At 37.1% G+C, this 20,185-nt stretch overlaps 1 protein-coding gene across 1 annotated transcript in view; it reads left to right on the forward strand.

The window, feature by feature from the left end:
• PAPSS1 (3'-phosphoadenosine 5'-phosphosulfate synthase 1) overlaps positions 1-20,185 on the forward strand; it is a 135,151-nt gene that overhangs the window by 16,514 nt on the left and 98,452 nt on the right. Inside the window, exons 3-5 of the mRNA XM_004476198.5 lie at positions 1,248-1,483; positions 6,788-6,926; positions 12,184-12,302. Of these exons, the coding sequence (XP_004476255.2) occupies positions 1,248-1,483; positions 6,788-6,926; positions 12,184-12,302 (494 nt within the window). The remainder of the gene's footprint in view (positions 1-1,247; positions 1,484-6,787; positions 6,927-12,183; positions 12,303-20,185) is intronic.

Raw genomic sequence — 20,185 nt, forward strand, 5'->3', positions numbered from 1 at the left:
TCTAATTATTGCTGCTGGTAACAAATTATCCCAAAACAATAACCATTTTATTTTGCTTACCGTTTTGTGTGTAAGGAATTCAGGAGGGCTCAGCTGGGCAGTTTTCACATTGGCCTCGTTTGGTTCCATCACATTCGCCCAGGCTGCAGTGTCATCTGAAGGCTCAGCTGGGTTGGGTGTGAAGATGACCTACTTAGTTGATGCTGCTTGTTAGTTGGGAGCGTAATGGGGGCTGTTGATTGGAACAGTGTAGTCTCCTCAGCAAGGCCATCTCAGGGTATTTATTAGCTGGTTTCTCCCAAATTGATTGCCCAAAGAGAAGCTGCATGCCTTTTCTGACCCAGCCTGGGAAGTCATACATTATCACTTTTACTGCTGTTCTTCAGGGTATAGGCGAGTACCAAGGCCATACCCATTGGTGCAACAGTGGCAAGGTCACATTGTAGAAGACTGTGGGATGCTGAGGCCCCACACTATAGTCTGCCACACTTTTAATGTACACTTTAATGTGTATAACATAAAACACTATATTGAGCTTTTTAATTTTTTTTTTTCAGTTAGCCTGTATACTACCAAGACTTCCTTTAAAAACACAGTATACTAGACTTCAATATTTCATCTCTTGCCTCATAACTGTCTTGGTTGTGAATTCTTTATCACACACTCACCAAAGTGATGGGTATTGGTGATTTATGCGCTCATTTATTCCTTACTTTTTGTTGTTGAGTGAATAAATGTCATTTATCCTTTCATGGTTAATTATATTACCAATTGGACTAGCCATATACCTTTATCTTGGGGGTCTTAATGACCCTGGAATGTGGAGGTGGCTTTGTCATATCTCATTTACTTTTGCCTTTTTTTTTCCTTCCCTCATCAGAAATGTGAAGGGGTAGATAATTTTAGAAATAACTTGGGCATATAACTTTGTTTTAAAATTTGGCATGAAACTTTAATGATAACAAGAGAACAAAATATCTTCCCAATCACATCTGATATTAAAATTGGTTAAATCCTTTTGAAGATCATTAGTGATTTCTGGGATACCACTGTGCATAGATATGAGTTTTTAAAAGCATAAATACTTATTGTGTTTAAATTATAGGTAGGAGGTAATCTATATAGATAAGTATTGGGTAAGAATGTTACTGAATGAATAATGAATATTATGACTGTAACTCAAAATTTTTATTACTAAATAATCATCCTAACTTTGCACATGGATCTGTTTGAACTGTTAAATTTAGGTTTGTCTGGAGCAGGGAAGACCACAGTGAGCATGGCTTTGGAGGAATACTTGGTTTGCCATGGTATTCCATGTTATACTTTGGATGGTGACAACATTCGTCAGGGTCTTAATAAGAATCTTGGCTTTAGTCCTGAAGACAGAGAAGAGAATGTTCGACGCATTGCAGAAGTTGCTAAGCTGTTCGCGGATGCTGGCCTAGTGTGTATCACAAGTTTTATATCACCCTATACTCAGGTATGTGTTTTTTGTGCCATTGCTGTTCTAATTACCTTTACTTATTGTGAACATGATATTAGGCAAAGCAAAGCAAACAATTTAAACACTGACATATGCTTTGAGGCTAAATTAAAATTAAAGTAATTAACCTAAAACCTTTCTCTACTGTCTGAGTAACTCCATTTATGATAAAACCTGCTGTAAATAAACCCAAAATATAACTCAAAGCCAATGGAAAAATTATTTCATACTATGCTTGTTAATTCAGCAAACCTTTAGAGAGTATTCACCGTTTGTGAGACAAGAGGCAAATTATAATTTTATTAACTTGTTTGCTGCTCTGGCTCCTTTGCTCACAATACTTTAGTCTCATCTCTTACTACTTTCTCCCTCTAATTTTAGAGACCACAGCTACACGGAATCACTTTTTTATATTTCTCTGAAGAAAATTATGTTGTTTCTCACCCCTTGATTTTTGTTTTCCCTGCCTGATAAAATTAACTCTTCACCTTCCTCCTACCCCTCTCTTTTTAACGTTGGTTAACTCCCATTCCTTCTTTGAGTCTCGGGCAAGATATCTCTTTCTGAGTACCTTCCCTTATTTGTTGAAGCTTTGTTGGGTAGCTGTCTTTGGTGGCCTCATTATTTTACCTTAATATGTTATTTTAATTACTTGTTCATTTGTTGATGGTGCTAATAGTAGCAGCAGTAGTAATACTATTAATAATCATGGCAGCTGGCATTTACTGAACACTTACTATGTACTGATAACTAATTTTTAAAGTGTTTTTTATGTGAATTAACACATTTAGTTCTCATCACCCAATGAGGAAGGTAGGGGTGAGGAAACAGGCATAAATTACTCAGGGCACATACTATGTGGCAGAGTATAAATTTGAACCCAGAGAGTATGTCTCCAGAACTGGTGTTCTTGCCTACCAAGCTCTGCTGCCTCCTTGAGGGTGTCGACTACTGTGCCTTATCTTTGTAACTTGATGCCAAGCCCAAGTTCTGGAACATAGTAGATGCATAGTGATTATTGAAAGATAGCCCCTTAGGAAGCCCTGATGTGAAAGAACAAGTGAGTTAGTGTTGTGGTTAAGGGCAGGGACTTTGAAGTTAGACCTAAGGGATCAAATCTTAGCTCTGCCAGTTACTGTGGCTGTGGCCTTGGCCAGTTTACTTAACCCTCTTAAGCTGAGATAATAATACATACCTCCTAGGGTTGCTTTGAGGATTAAAGTCATGCATTAAAGCCCTCAGCACAGTACCTGGTATATAATAATTGCTTGGTAAATATAATAACAGTTCTAGTACTGTATTATAAACAAATTTGGGTGGTTGCTTAGATTTTTTCTTTTAAAGCAAATTTGACAATAGGGGTTATAGATAAATGGTAGGTTAAATGTTAATCTCATAGGTTCACTTAATTAAAACGAACATGGCAGGAATCCTGAAAGATTTTTGAGGAGTAGCTACATTTCATTTTCCTGAAACCTCATGACCTGTGTTAATACATCAGTTTAAAGTATATTGTTAATGAAGTGTATAAGCAGGAGGAGAGTTTAGAGTTCCCAAATCCTTGGATGAAAATGATTTTCATAATATTAATGTAATAACCATGATATTCTTGTACCTTCTGAGAATATTGGCAGCCCTTGGAATAGGGGAAAGGGTTAGAGCAACACATGATTTGGAGAGCTAACCACTAAGACCTGGTTATCTAAAAGTAGATGTGGATTTGGTCCCCTGTATCCACAGTATGGAGCAAAATCTTTGTTGTTTTCTTTATTGAAGGCACTGAGAATGAGGTGTGGGTATTCCAAAATCAGTAGTAAGATTTAGTTTAAGCCATATGATGTAGAGTATGTGTATTTTTTTGTCTGGTCATGATTGGTTTGTTCATTCAAGAAATGTTTATTTGATACCTCTCTGCCAGTCATTGAGTGTAAAGCACACTGGTTCATTGCTGGTTGTGGGTAAAAGTTGAAGGGTGGCTCCCTTCTGAATAGAGTATGAATGAGTTAGGAAATTCAGGCTAGTAAGGGAGGATATGATTTCATTTTAGGTGGGTAAGTTTGAATGCTAGTGGCATCTCGAAGTAGAGATGACCACTGGGTTATTGAAAAATTAATTCTTGAGCTCAGGAAAGTTATGCAAGATTAAGATACAGATTTAGGAATCACTAGCTTTATTAGTTGAAACCTGCATAATGTTGAGTATATACAGAAGAGTATATAGAATGAGAAGAAAGCCAAGGATGGAAACATGGGAACACTTACATTTAAGAAGTCAGTTGGAATATGTGGTGACTTAGAACTTATGTGCCCCCGAAAACCTGTTCTTAAAGATAATCCATTCCAGTGGTTATGGTTCCATTGTATGTCTGACGTTTGATGAGGTTACTTCAGTTAAGGCATGGCCCATGGTGGGTCTTAATCCTCTACTGGTGTCCTTTTATAAGAGAATGAAATTCAGACAAAAAGTAATCCATGGAAGCAAGAAGCTAAAAACAATGAAACCTGGAAGAGAAGGGAGAGACCAGCAGACGCTGCCACATGCCTTGCCATGTGGCAGAGGAGTCAAGATTGCTGGCAGCCAGTCTTGGGGAAGAAAGCATTGCCTTGATGATGCCTTGATTTGGACTTTTTTCTCAGTGCAAAACGGTAAGCTAATAAATTCTCAATGTTAAGCCAACCCATTTCATGATACCTGCTTTCAGCAGCCTCACAAACTAAAACTTAATTGCTGTGGCAGACACTAGGTTATAGAGATAATGAGGTGATTTCAGTATATTGGAATAAGATCTGTGACATAGGCAAAGACCCTCAATCCCTGGTCATGCAGAGAGGACTTCTTGGCAGAGATCATTACAGAAATAGACTGTGAAGGAGCACATACTCTAGCCAGAAAAGAGAGGAGGGGATGGCAAGGCATAAGTCCCAAACAGCCTGATAGACCAGACAGATATTAATTAATAGAATATCAAGTGGAAGACTGGAAATGGTGGGGTCAGGTATAGAGGACCTGATACATTACAGTAAGGAGCGTAGATTTTACCTGGTGGTGGTGGGAGTCTTTGAACAGTTTAAATAGTGGCATGATCAGATTTGCATCTTGTATCACCTTGGGGACAGTGTAGAGTATGACCGAGCAGATCAAAAGCTAGATAGTAAAGACTCGTTAAAGGGGTGTCCTAGTTTCCTACCTGCTAAAACAAATACCATATAGTGGGTTGGCTTAAACAATGGGAATTTGGTAGTATTGAGGCTAGGAAATGTCGAAAATCAAGGCACCGGCCAGGCAAGGATCTCTCCTAGAAGACATGTAGCAGCATTCTGGCGCCGGCTGCTGGCAGTCCTTAGGCTTGGCTTTTCTGTTACATGGCAATGCACATATGGTGCCTTCTCTCTTCTCCTCTGGATTCTGTTGACTTTCAGCTTCTGGCTATTCCCTGTGACTCCTCTCTCCATCTGACTTTCACACTGTTTATAAAGGGCTCCTGTAATCCAGATTAAGGCCCAAGTTGACTTAGTTGGACCATACCTTAACTGCAGTACATCTGAAGAGATGTACAATGCAGAACAAGAAAAAACTAGGGTACACAATTCAATCTATATCAAACGGTATTGCAGTTGTCCAGCAAAAGAGAAATGAGGCTGAACTAGTGAGTTGAGAAGGGGATTAAATTGGATTTGTGAAATATGTAGAAATAAAATCTGAAGGTCTTTGTGACTAAGTGAATGCAGAGAGGGAGAGGAAAGGAACCAGAACAACTCTCAGGATCCTGGTGAAAAGTGTGGTCATTCTTTGATTTGGGTAGTATAGGAGGGAACATACACTTGGAAGGAGAGAGAGAATGGATTCAATTTTGGATATGTTAAGTTTGAGATGCCTGTGGGATATACAAGTGGAAATATTTAGGAGGAAGTTAAAATGTGTGTTTAATTTCAGGGGAGAGGTCAGGGCTTAAGCTTAAGTTGTCTGCATGTCTACTGTATTTTAAACTATGAAGGTAGCTGGGAAAAGTGCTCAATGACTGTGTAAAGTAAGCAGTGGAAATCCTCAGTGATTAAGGAATGGATGAAGTATAGGGGAGTCTGCATTGGAGTAGCATGATAGGTCTCCATGGCATCAGTAGTTTGAAATACCAAGGAATGTCCTGGTAATTTAAAGACCAAAAAGTACCTATGATTAAGGGAGAGTTTTTATGCGACTTGTTTGTTTGTAATGGCTGAGAGGAACATGTACTTATTTTTTTGCCAGAGGGAAAAGCCAGGGGAGAGGGAAGAGGCTGATGATTTCAGACAAAGTAGGGATAGGGGGCGAGCAAGATCTATAGAAGATGGATCTATAAAGAGAGGGGATCTAGAATATACTAAGTGGGAAGTGGCAGGAAGGAGGGAGATAAAGATTGATAGGAATGTAGGTAAGTTTATATGACGAGAGGAGACAGAGGGTGTTCATGTGTGGGAATTTTATTGTGAAATAGGAAGTAAGGTCCTCTTGTAAGAGGAGAAGTAGGAATGATTTGTCAGAGGGACCAAAGAAACGTGGTGACTGCTTAAGTGATCTCTGGGGGAAAACAATGGTGGAAGTTGCAGGGGCAAGCTTTGACAATGTTGGCACTGCCTTTTAGCTCCTTGGTATAGGGTATGAACATGGAATTTGCCTTGAGAACTGCAAGACAGGGTATCTTCAAGGGAGAACCTGGTTTTAGTTAGGAGCAGAAAGAAGAAGCGGTTGATTTGCAAAGGAAAGAGTGTTCCAGAGGACAGGATGGAAAGAGTTTAGACTGAGGGATGAAGGCTATTTTTAGAGAGTTGAAGGTTAGGAGCTGTGCAGAAAAGTAAAGGTTTGGGGGTTGCTAGAGATGAGTTGACTGGAGGGCTTTGCAATTTGGCAAATGAGGAAAACACTCATGGTGTTCTGATGGACCTCTTTTGTGAAGTTGCTTCATGCCAGCTTAGGCTGAGGTTCTTATCAGAAAGGCCTGATGACACCTGTATTCTAGATGGGCCTTAGCTCAGATTTCACATTAAATTTAGGTGAAACTTTTGATGGGGCATCTGTAGTTGCCCCTCATGTAGCTCCCCTGTATGTTTAAAACAGTGCTTTTTAAAACTATTATGAAGAATGGGTGTGTTAACATAATTTCTTGGATTTATTTTTTTCAGTTATATTTTAAATATTTTGTGTAAAATATTTTACACAAACTCAGCTGAAAAGCAGCTTTACTCACCCTTGATATTAATATAATACTTTTGACTCAAATGATAATTTTTTATTATGTTTTTGGCATGTCTTCTTTTTTTTCTTAAGGATCGCAACAATGCAAGGCAAATTCATGAGGGTGCAAGTTTACCTTTTTTTGAAGTATTTGTTGATGCTCCTCTGCATGTTTGTGAACAGAGGGATGTCAAAGGACTCTACAAAAAAGCACGGGCTGGGGAAATTAAAGGTAAGTAATATTTTTTCCACAATTTCTCTTTGCTTAGGTATTTGTCTTACCATACATATCTGGGACTGTTAAGGCTTTTCTAAGAGTTTGGGGCTATTCAAATGACTTGGAGCTCCTAGCGAACAGAAACTGGGTCTGATTCCACCATTGTATTTCTCAAGCTTAACAGTTAAATCAGAAGAATCAGAACAATTAAATCAAAACCTGGCATCGTGTGTACTCAGTGATTATTGTTGATCATGTTGAAGTGCTACTCACAAGGCAGAGTTTTAGAGCATTGAGACTTTGGGGTTGGTAGAAACCTGCTTGGAATAATTAGGTTGTATATCAATTACCAGTTATTGCTATTTCTATTCTCCCTTTTCCCAGTGAAAATGTAGGACAGTTCATAACTATTGAGGGAAAATGCCTGAATTACAAGCATATTGAAATTTCTTGTTCTTATTTACATCATCTTGCTTGGAAAGGTCACTTACACACGCAGTATATGATTGTTGAATTAACCAATCACTGATTCCATCAAAATAAAAGCACCTTGCATTTTAAGTGTTAAGGGCAGAGTACATATCTATTCCCAGTGTTTCAACCATGACAAACATTTGGACATTGAATGAGAAATTTAGGACCCAGTTGTGGCTTTTGATACCAGTCATATTATTTATCATGCAGATATCCTTTTCCATTAGTTCTAATCTGATACTGTTAACAGAAACAGAATAACAATATTAAAAACTTTGAAGAGATGTTACTTGGTTAACATTGTTAAGGGAACAGTGATTCACACAGGTAGCTTTTGTTTCCCAGCAGTGGGTGTGATAGCCTGGAATTGCCACAGGAGCCCTGGAGCTCTGAGGATTATAGAGTTTGGCATTTAGTTCTGGCCTGGAACAGGAAAAGGTGAAATGGGAAGGGATATGCTTGACACTGGGTTTTCTGTATTTGGAAATGGAAATGGTTTAGCAGTTGTGGTGAACTCCAACTGCTTTGGTGAAATCTAGGTCCTTGGGCAAGACTGATAGCCAATCTTGTCATTGTAGACACTTAGTTCCCTGATGAGGGGCCCTCCAGTGAGCCCTTTTCACCTGTGAAGCTGGCACTTTCTTGACTCAGAGCAAGCTGCCTGAACCTGAACCTGAATATTTTCTGATAATGGAAGGGAATAAACCTTTAACTCAAGAGTAAGTGTTGAAGGCTTCTATGGAAGGGCAGCTTTCACTTCATATTTTTGTAATAAAAGAAGTACAATGATATGTCCAGGATCCTGAAGTCTAAACCTTTTACTTATTTTAAATATAGTTGGTTTTGTTGATTTTACAAGGATACACTGGTGAAGGAGGTAGATTTGTCTGCCCAGCTGGAATAAGCTACTTGTGAACCAGGGACAATATCTTGATAGCTTTTGTATCTGTCCCTAGAACCAATCTAGTGCATGGCCCAAAGTAATTAGAGGGTATATTTTGGATGTTTGGAAGGCAATTGCATGAGAACACTTCTTTATCTGGGAGCAATACTTTCCCAAGCATTACTGAATTCCTGTGAGTAGACCTGATAAAATGTTCTTCTGGTTAATATATATGTGCGTATTGTGTATGTCTATGTGTGCTCACTCACACATGGTGTTAGAGTTCCTGACTGTAGAGTGATTTTTTTTAGTTATATATTCATTGGTCAGAATTGTGCTTAGGTTTCCTATCAATGCCATTCAGAGCCATGATGAGAAACAGAAAAGATTGCATACATTCAGGGGACTGGAAGTTTCCTTAGACCTTTATATGACATTTACAAAACAGTAAATGTATATACTTATGTCAGCCATTTTCAGATTATTTTCGTGATTACTACTCAGGTTCTTTATTATCTACTTAAATTGAAATATTTTTCTCTAAGTATTTATTATGATCACTTATGGGACTAAATTAGCTAGGAGAGAGCACTCCTGGACTTTTCAAATACTAAGCCAAGTCTTCTAACCCTTTGGTTGTCAGACTTTGCTGAACATTAGCGTTACTTAGGGAACTTTAAAAAAGCTAGCGCCAGTGTTGTACCTCAGACCAGTTAAATCATAATCTTGGGAGCAAGGACCAAGGGAATCCAGTGTGTAGCCACATTTGAGAATCAGAGCTTAAGAATACATGTTCTAGCTGGATTTGTTTTTTCCCTAGCTATTTTTAATGTGACACACCACTAAGTACTGTTGAGAATATTGGTAATCCTGAGACATCTAGGGTTCAAGACTTCATTTAATGTTTAGATGAAGTATTTGGGCTATAGGCTTATTGGATGTATTTTGGAACCCCTCTGTTAATTGTACTTCTTAATAGAAATGATTTTAAATTCATGTTTGCCATTCTAACCCAAGAATTGACTAAACATTCAACATGCCTTGAACAAGTTTGTATAGGGTAATGATGTCCGTGGTTTAAGACAGGACTAGCATAGCTTCAATTCAGCTAACCTACTCTCTTTGGGGAAACATTATGAATTCTTTCTTTTCTTGACGGTAGCATAGTAATGCATATACAATAGGGAAAATCTGAATAGTGGTGAGGTGGGTTTGGAGCTTTATGTACCCCAATAAAACATATTCTTAATCCATTCCTGTGTGTGTGATCCATTGTAAGTAGGACCTTTTGATGAAATTATTTCGATTAAGGTGTGGCCTGACCCAATCAGGATAGGAGAATAGAGCTCTATGTGAGGGTTTAACTGAACGTGGAACCAGTTGGCCATTTCAGTGGAAGTTAGGATTGGAAATGCAGTTACGCAGGAAAGATCTGTGGAAAGCTCTATTGTCTGATGGTTTGGACCCCTCTGAGCTACATGCAATGCTGACAAGTTTTTTGTGTAATATCTATGAGTAGAACTACCACTAGCCTGGATTGAAAGGGACAGAAAAGGGACAAACTGAAAGAAGAATGGCTTCAAGGGAAGAAGCATGGAAGCCCAGATCTAGACTAAAGAGATCTCCTTAGGCCATGAGAGCACACCTGCTCACGTGTGGGAAGGGCGAGTCTGCCTGGCACGTGGCACGCAGTTGTTCAGGAAGAATGCTGCCACCCAGTGCTCAGAGATGGGACCTGTGCCGCAATGTTCATGAAGATTTTGACTTCGACCCCAGTGGTCAGAGAGGGTGGGGCCTATGCCCTGGAGTTTGCAGAGAGCCTGGCTGCCATCTGGGTGCTCAGACAGGATGAAGCCTTTATTCCATTGTTCGGGGGGAGCACAGCCACTGTTCAAGCACTTGGAAGAGGTGAAACAGCTCATCCCTCAGGCCCAGAGGACAAAACATTGATTTGTGATGACTCTCAGACCTTGAAATGGAGTCTATTCTGCTGGGTTTTGGAATTGTTTGGGACACAGGACCCCTGTTTTCCTTCCATTTTCTTCTTACTGGAATGGGAATGTCTATCCTATGCTTCTCCCTCCCTTGTGAATTGGAAGCAGATAACTTGTTCCCTAGATTTTATAGGTCCATAGAGAGGATTGTGCCCCAGTTCAACCCATAACTGATTTTGATGAGACTTTGTACTTTAGTGTTGCTACTGAAATGACATAAGACTTTTGGGATGCGAATGCTCTTTGCATGTAGACAGAGCGTGTCTTTTGGGATCAGGGGGTAGAGTGTGGTGGTTTGGAGAGGTATGCACTCCAGAAAAACATGTTCTTAAACTAAATCCATTCCTGTGAGTGTGAATCCATTGTAAGTAGGACTTTTTAATGAGATTACTTCAATTAATGTGTGGTCCAGCCCAATCAGGGTGGGTATTAATTCTGTTACTGAAGTTCTTTATAAGCAGAATGAAACTCAGCCAGGGAAAGAGGAAGCCAGGGGGAGCAGCCAGAAACTGATCATCAGTGGAATACAGAAGAGAAAGAAGAGTCAAGGAGAGGTTTCCATGTGCCTTGCCATGTGACAGAGGAGACCAGGACCAAGGACTGCCAGCAGCCAGCCCCAGTATACCACAGTCTATGGGGAGAAAGTATCACCTTGATAATGCCTTTAGACTTTTTCCTAACTTCAAAACCATGAGCCATTAAATTCCCATTGTTTAAGCCAGGCAGTTGCATGATATTTGCTTAAGCAGCCAAGGAAACTAAAACAAGTGGTTACTAGCTAAATTGATTATATTTGATTGTGGAATGTATTTTTTGATATTACAGTCTTATCTTCCTTATTTATATTTTGCTTAACCTAATCATAGTTTTTTTTACTCTGTCTGAACACTTTATCTAATGACTGAAGGAATGAATTCTCCAGAGCATCAATAAGGCTGTAGATAATCCTTTTGTACCTAATGGATAGATTCACATAATGTCACTTTTTGCATTGAGAGAAAAAAAATAAATAAACTGATCAAGTTTGATTTTATGCCTAAGGTTTACATACTATGTCCTGATTGTCCTTGTGGAAAAATTGAGATGTACTCAATCTTCACAGGCAGTTTAGATATTTACTTTAAAAGGTGAAGAGAAATAAGTGTGTGTTTAAAGAAAAAAGGAAAAGTCTGTTCAGCTTAATTAGAAATTTTCTCCCAAGAAAGAAGTTTCAGTACTATAACCCTGTAGCTTAGAGAGGACGATACATAGATGATCAACTTCAGTGTAGCATGGACTTGCCTTAAGGAAAGAAACTTGTTATATTGTTTTAGTTAGCTAAGGGCTGCCAAGGCAATATACCAGAAATGGGTTGGCTTTTACAGTGGTGATTTATTAACTTACAACTTACAGTTTTGAGGCTGGGAAAAATGCCCAAATCAAGGCATCAGGTAATGCTCTCTCTCCGAAGACCACTGGCTGCGGGTGATCCTGGGCTTCTCTGTGACATGGGAAGGCACATGGTGGCGTCTGCCTTCTCCTCTAGGCTCCATTATTTTCAACTTTTGGCAGCTCTGTCTGTGGGCTTCCCTCTCAGCTTCTCTGGGTTCTTTTCTCAGTTTCTGTGGGTTCCTGTCTGAGCTCCTGGGTCTTTTCTCTCTTTGTTCCTTGTATTTATCCTGTTCATAAAGGACTCCAGTAAGCGGATTAAGACCCACCCTGGGATACGCCCTGCTGAAGTAATTTAATCAAAAGCCCTTAACAGAAGTGATCTAATCAAAAGGTTCCACCCACAAGAGGTTCACACTCACAGGTATGGATCAATTTAAGAACATAATTTTCTGGGGTCCACAAAGCCTCAAACAACTTTATTTATTTATTTACCATTTATCTATTAAATTTTAGTTTTTATTTTCCCATTTTTATCTGGTACCGTTTATAGGTTTCACTGGGATTGATTCTGAATATGAAAAACCAGAGGCCCCTGAATTGGTACTGAAAACAGACTCCTGTGATGTAAATGACTGCATTCAGCAAGTTGTGGAGCTCCTACAAGAAAGGGTAAGAATGTCAAAGGGCCATCATCAGAGAATAATTATACCCATTTTCCTCCCACAGAAAAAGGGTAGTATGAATACTGAGTAACACTTGTATTTTAAATTCTTGGTAGTGTCACCAGTTTTCTTTGTATGTATATCCTTGTCTTAGGTGTTACAGGAGGCACCATATCTGTATAATATATGAAACATCACTGTTAACATAAACCTCAGGGGGAGTGGGAATCAAATAATCTTTTATTTTACCAGTATTTTTACATACAATTAACTAATAAAATTCGCCATGATTATACAACTTTTAATAAGTTATTATATTTCTCAAGTTGAGGTACATAACTAAATTATCCTAGACAGAGTCCAAATTTTCATTGACTACGTGATGATATCCTTATGGTTGGATATCAGGAAAGTAGCCTGTGGAGGATAAGATTCTAGGTCATAAGTATGTTTATCCAGTTATTGAGCCATAGGGGCATAAAGAGGTGTGATATTATCTGAGGTGCTGATGCCCACTAATAGGTACATAGAGTTTATTGAGTTTTTATAATTTATAATTTATTTTTCTTTCCCACAATCTATTGCTACTGTAATTGCTTTAGACAGTTAACTTTTAAAGCAATTAAAAATAAAACATCTTTTATATTTACTCTCACTTTTACCATTTCTTGCACTCTTTGCTTTTTTATGTGTGTAGATGTAAATTTTTATCTGGCATTATATTCTTTCTACCAAAGAACTTTTTTTCACAATTTTATGGTGCAGATCTCTGGGCAGTACCTCATTTCAGCTCATTTTAATTCATTTCTAAGATATTTTGTCTGGATATAGAATTCTTGTTTGACAATTTTTTCCTTTAGAACTTTATGTTGCTCGATGGTCCTCTGGCTTGTAGAGTTTTTGATGAGAAGTTTGATGCAATTGTTTCTTTTGGTTGTTGTTTCTCTGTATACAATGTTTGTTTGTTTTCTGCCTGAATTTGAGAATTTCAAAGTCTGAATCTTTGGTGTTTAGCAGTTTTAATATGGTGTATCTAGGTTTTTGGTGTTTTCCGCCTCCAGTTTGGAGTTCTCTGGCCTTATGGGGTCAGTAATTTGTTCATTCGTTTCTGAAAGTTCCTGGCCATTATCTCTTCAAATATTTACTTTGCCCCATTCTATCCTCTTCTGGGAACCCAGTTACATGTTAGAACATAGATATTGCCCTGCAGTTTTTAGGTGCTCTGTGCTTTTTTCACTCTTGCTCTCTTAATTTGTCAACTCTAATAATTTATGGTCACCTGTTTTTAAGTTCATTGGTTCTTCAGCTGTGTCCATATGCTCAAAGAAGAAATTCTTAAACTGTTTTAAAAAAATCTTTTTGATCGTTATTGGCCCTTTTAATTTTTTTAATGTAATTTTTCAAATTAAAGAAGTAGATTTACAGAATAACCATGCAAAAAATACAGTATTTTCACATACCCAACTGCCAGTTATCAACACTCTGCATTAGTGTGGTATCCTTGGTACAACTGGTGAAAGAATAGTATATTCCCTGTCCCCACCCTCCCTCTCCCCCCAAGATGGCTACCTTTCTTGTCTACTCACTGTGTCTGCTTGTCTTTAGGAGGCACCAGGAATGGAACCTGGGACCACCCATGTGGGAGGTGGGTGCCCAGCTGCTTGAGCTGCACCTGCTTGTTGCGTCTGCTCATCTTCTTTAGCAGGCACCAGGTACTGATCCCAGCACCTCCCACGAGGGAGGTGGGTACCAAACTGCTTGAGCCACATCTGCTCCCTGAAAGAATGTTTTAATGGAGTTCATAGGTTACATTAGGGTGAATTTTTTCCCCAAATATACCACCTTATTAACACCTTGTACTAGTGTGATATATTTGTTAGAATTCATGAAAGAACATTTTTATAATTCTATTACATGTAGTCCATCCTTTCCAGTAGGATTCATTGTGTTGTACAGTCCTATGTTTTGTCTTTTAATATTTGTTCAAGTAACATATATATAACATAAAATTTACCTTTTTAAACACATTCATGTATATAATTCAGTGCTGATAATTAGACTCAGTGTTGTAGTGCTACCATCACCACCATCCATAAACAAAATATTTCCATTGTTCCAAATAGGAAGCCTGTACATTTTAAGTTTAACCTCCCATTGTCTATTTCTACCCTGTCCCCTGGTACCTTTATTCTAGATTCCGAGTTTGCTTATTCTAATTATTTCTTGTCATTGAAATTACACATTATTTATCTTCTTGTGTCTGGCTGATTTCATTCAATATAATGTCTTGAAGGTTGAGCCATGTTGTTGCATGAACCAGAATTTCATTCCTTTTTACAGCTGAATAATATTCCATTATATGTGTATACCAATCCCTTTGATAGCTCAGCTGGTACAGCAGAAGACTGTAGTTGTTTCTCATTATATGTGTATACCACATTTTGTTTATCCATTCATCAGTTGATGGAAATTCAGGTTGCTTCCATCTTTTGGCAATTGTGAATAATGCTGCTATGGATGTTGTTGTGGAAATATCTGTTTGAGTCCCTGCTTTTAGTTATTTTGAATGTATTCCTAGTAGAAGGATTGCCTGATCATAGATAATGCTATACTTAACTTTCTGAGGACTGCTAAACAGTCTTCCATAGCATTTGCATCATTTTACATTGCCACCACCCAATAAGTGAATGTCCCAATTTCTCCACATTTTCTCCAACACTTGTAATTTTCTGTTGTATCTCATTATGGTTTTGATTTACATTCCCTTAATAATTAAAGATGTTGAGCATATTTTTATGTGCTCTTTAGCCATTTGTATATATCCTTTTTGGAGAAATGTCTAGTCAAGTCTTTTGGCCATTTTTTTTTTTAAAGGGAAATATTGATCAATTTTATTTTATAAGTGAACATTATATACTTAAATATTATAAAACAAGTTAAAACACAAACTATAACCAGAAATAATTTTCTATAATAAATAATGTACAATAACCATTGAACATAATACAGTTGCACTAAAATGGACAAATGACATGAATAAAATATTCACAGAAAAGGACATGAATAACCCAAAATGGCTAAAAATATAAATGCATATTAAAATATGATGAATAATAAAAAGTTTTCACCTATCAAGTTAGCAAATTAAAAAAGCCATAGTCCTCATAGCTGGTGTGCATATGGTGAAAAAGGTACTTCCCTAATTTTCTAGTGAAAAATTAGTTGATATATACTTTCTGGATAATTATTTGACAATATATGCCTATTTCCTTTAAAATAGTGATTTCTTTAACCTAATATTCTTCTAGGAAACTATCCAAAGGAAATAATGATAAATGAAGAAAAATATGTTTGTAATAAGATGTATATTAAAACATTATTTATAATAAAACTAAGTTTGAAAGATTATAAATTCCTAACTTTAGCAGAATATCAAATAAATTATACTTTGTTCATATTATAGAAGAATGTAAATATTAAAAGTTGATGGTAACAGTGTTTTTAATTAGGAAGATTTTTGTGGATATAATAAGTAAAAACATCAGGATATAAAACTGTACATGCAGTATGGCCTCATTTATGAAATATGAAGAAAAGGAAAGAGATTCAACAAATATTAATAGTCATTATAACACCTTGTGACTATTTTTAAATTGGACTGCTTGTGTATTATTGCATAGTTGGATTTCTTTATATATTCTTCATATTAAACCCTTATTAAGTATGTGGTTTTCAAATATTTTCCATTGAGTAGGTTGTCCTTTCACTTTCATGATCGTCCTTTTTTTAAAGATTTATTTATTTATTTCTAACCCCCCCCCCCATTGTTTTGGGCTTGCTGTCTGCTCTCTATCCATTTGCTGTGTGTTCTTCTGTGTCTGTTTGTCTTCTCTTTAGGTGGCACTGGGAACCGATCCTGGGACCTTCTGGAGTGGGAGAGAGGTGCTCTATCTCTTGGGCCACCTTAGCTCCCTGGTCTGCTACTCTCTTATTGTCTCTCCTGTGTGTCTCTTTTTGTTGCATCATCTTGCTGCGCCAACTTTCTGTGTGGGACAGCACTCTGTGTGGGCCAGCACTACTGTGCATGTCAGCTCTCCATGCAGGCCAGCTTACCTTCACCAGGAGGTCCCGGGAATTGAACCCTGGACCTCTTATATGGTAGATGGGAGCTCAGTCACTTGAGCCACATCTGCTTCCCCTGATAAAGTCTTTTGATACATAAAAGTTTTAAATTTTGATGAGGTCCCTTTTATCTATTTTTCCTTTCAGAGCTTGTGCTTTGGGCATAAGGTCTAAGAAACTACTGTTTAACACAAGGTCCTGAAGATGCTTCCCATGTTCTCTTCCAGGAGTTTATAGTTTATATTCCTGTTTCTTATGTTTAGATCTTTGATGCATTTTGACTTCATATTTGTATATGGTATTAGGTAGAGGTACCCCTTCATTCTTTTGCATATGAGTGTCCAGTTCTCCCAGCTCCTTATACTGAAACTATTATTTCTCAACTGGGTAGACTTGGTAACCTTGTCAGAAATCATTTGGAGGGAGCAGATATAACTCAAGTGGTTGAGTGCCTGCCTCTGGTGTATGAGGTCCTGGCTTCCCAGTACCTCCTAAAAACAAAAACAAACAAACCAAAAAACCTTTGCATAATTTTCATTGAGGAGTGGATGTAGCTCAGTGGTTGAGCTCCTGCTTCCCATGTATAAAGTCCTGGGTTCAAGCCCTATGGCCCCTTACCCTTCCAAATAAATTTGGTGATTGGTTTTCCAATTTCCACAAAGTAGGCTGTTGCATTTTCCTTGGGATTGCATTGAATCTGTAAATCATTTTAGGTAAAATTGGTATCTTAATAATGTTTAGTCTTCCATTATATGAAGGTCTTCCTTGATTTCTTTTAGCAAAGTTTTGTAGTTTCCTGTGTACAAGTCCTTTACACCCTTGGTTAAATTTATTCCTAGATAATTAATTCTTCTAGTTGCTATGGTAAATGGAATTTTTTTCTTGATTTCCTCCTCAGATTGTCCGTTGCTAGCATACATAAATCCTACTGATTTTTGCATGTTGTTCTTGTTTACTGTCACTTTGCTAAATTCATTTATTAGTTCTGGTAGCTCTGTTGTAGATTTCTCAGGGCTTTCTATATATATAGGATTGTGTCATCCACAAATAGTGAAAATTTTACTTCTTCCTTTCCAATTTGGATGCTTTTTATTTTTCTTGCCTAACTGCCCTGGCTAGAACTTCCAGTACAGTGTTGAATAACTGGTGACAGTTGGCATACTTGCTTTGTTCTCAATCTAGATGGGGAAGCTTTCAGTGTTTCACCACATGTGGGTTTTCCATATATGCCCTTTATCATGTTGAGGAAATTTTCTTCTACTATTTTTGTAAATCTTTTTATTAAGAAAGGATGCTGGATTTTGTTAAATGTCTTTTCTGCATCTATTGTGATGATCATGTGTTTTTTCCCCCTTCATTTGTTAATGTGGTGTATTCATTAATTGATTTTCTTATATTGAACCACTCTTGTATACCTGGGATAAATCCTACTTGATCATGATGTATAAATGTGCAGTTAGATTTGACTTCTAAATGTTTCTTTTTTTGAGATTTTCATGTCTATATAATAATAGGAGAAATTGGTCTGTAAATTTCTTGTAGTATCTTTATCTGGCTTTGGTATTAGGCTGATTTTGACCTCGTAGAATGAGTTAGGGAGTGTTCCATCTTCCATTTTTTTGGAAGGGTTTGAGCAGGATTGGTATTAATTCTTCTTGGAATGTTCGATAAAAATTCACCTGTGAAACCATCTGGTCTTGGGATTTTCTTTGTTGGGAGGATTTTGATGACTGGTTCTTTCTCTTTACTTGTAATTAGTCTGTTGAGGTCCTCCATATCTTCTGGAGTCATTTTAGGTTGCTCAAGTGTTTCTAGGAACTTGTATCTTTCATTCTGCATTGTCTGATTTGTTGGCATACGGTTGCTCATAATATCCTCTTGTGATCCTTTTTATCTGCAGGATTAGTAGTAATGTCCTCCTCATTTCTAATTTTATTTCTTTATATCTTCTCTCTTTTTTTTCTTGTCAGTCTAGCTACGGGTGTGTCAATTTTATCGATCTTTTCAAAGACCAACTTTTGTTTGTTAATGCACTTAATTGTTTTTTATTTTTTCTCTATTTATTTCTGCTCTAATCTTTTGTTATTTCTTTCTTTCTACTTATTTTTGGCTTAATTTGCTCTTCTTTTTCTAGTTCCTCCAGGTGTTCAGTTAGGTCTTCAATTTTTGCTCTTTCTTCTTTTTTAATATAAGCATTTAGGACTATTAATTTCTCTTAGCACTACCTTTGCTGTATTCCATAAGATTTGATATGTTGTGTTCTTGTTTTCATTCCTCTCAAGATATTTATTGATTTACCTTGTAATTTATTCTTTGACTGACTGATTGTCATATTTAACTTCCATATATTTGTGGATTTTCCAGTTCTCTGTTATTGATTTCTAGCTTTTTTTCATTGTGGTCAGAGAAAATGCCTTGTATAATTCCAATCTCTTAAAAGTTACTGAGACTTTTTTGATACCCAATATGTGGTCTATCCTGAAGAGTGATCCATGTACACTTGAGAATGTATGTCCTCCTGTTTTGTGGTGCAGTGTTCTGTATATGTCTATTAGGGCTAGTTCATTTATCATATTGTTCAAATTCTCTGTTTTCTTATTATTCTTCTGCCTAGATGTTCCATCACTGAGGGGTGTGTTGAAGTCTCCTGTTATTTTTATAGGGTTGTCAGTTTCTCCCTTCAGTTTTGCTAGTATTTGACTTATGTATTTTGGGACACCATGGTTAGATGCATACATATTTATGATTGTTATTTCTTCTTGGTGGATTGCCCCTTTTATTAATATATATAGTGACCTTCTTTCTCTCTCTTTTTTAACACTGTCAATGAGCAATTTTTTTGTATAATAACAGAAAGTAAAATAAAAATGCCCAGCAGTCAAAATTAGAACATCAGTTTACATTATCCCTATCACAAGAGACCATTTCCCGTGCAAAGAGAAAAATGAAGTAAAGAGGGCAAAAATAGTTTGTTAAAACATTTGCTCTATTGCAGTATTTAGAACCTGAATTTCTTTGTCTCTTATAATAGCATCTTACTTATAGTCTAATTTTTCCAATATTATAACTACCCTAGCTCTTTTTTTTATTACTAGTTGCATGGAATATCTTTTTTCATTCTTTTACTTTTAATCTATTTGTGTCTTTGGGTCTAAGTTAAGTCGCTTGTAAACAATGTAGTTAGCTTATTCTTTTTTTATCCATTCTCTCAATCTGTGTCTTTTGATTGGGGAATTTACTCCATTAACATTTAATGTTATTACTGTAAAGGCTGAACTTACTTTAGTCATTTTGACCTTTGGTTTTTATATATCATAACTTTTTTTTTTTTTTTTGGTCTTTTTTCCTTTGGTACAATCTCCTTTTTGGTAGAGTTGATCTTATGTATATGACTGATCCCTTTCTTATTTTTGTTTCTGCATTATTTTAAAAATACTTTCTTTAAAGGTTGCCATGGGGTTTGTATTATACATTTGTATTAAGGTTCTCTAGGGAAACAGAACTAAAAGGTAGGAATATCTGTAGATAGTATAAAATTGTCTCATGTGACTGTGGGGATGCACAAGTTCTTTTGGGCAGGCTGCAAGCAGGAACTCCAGTGGAGGTCCTGGATGAGTTCCCCAGGAGATCCTGGCTGTCTGAAGTAGAGATAGGAATTCTCTTTTTAAGACCTTCAACTAATTAGATGGCACATCACTCATTGCTGATGGCAGTCTCCTCAGTTGATTGTAGATGTAATTAGTCATATATGCAGTCAAATCTCTGATG

This window comes from Dasypus novemcinctus, chromosome 1 (genome assembly GCF_030445035.2).
Source record: "Dasypus novemcinctus isolate mDasNov1 chromosome 1, mDasNov1.1.hap2, whole genome shotgun sequence".
NCBI lineage: Eukaryota > Metazoa > Chordata > Mammalia > Cingulata > Dasypodidae > Dasypus > Dasypus novemcinctus.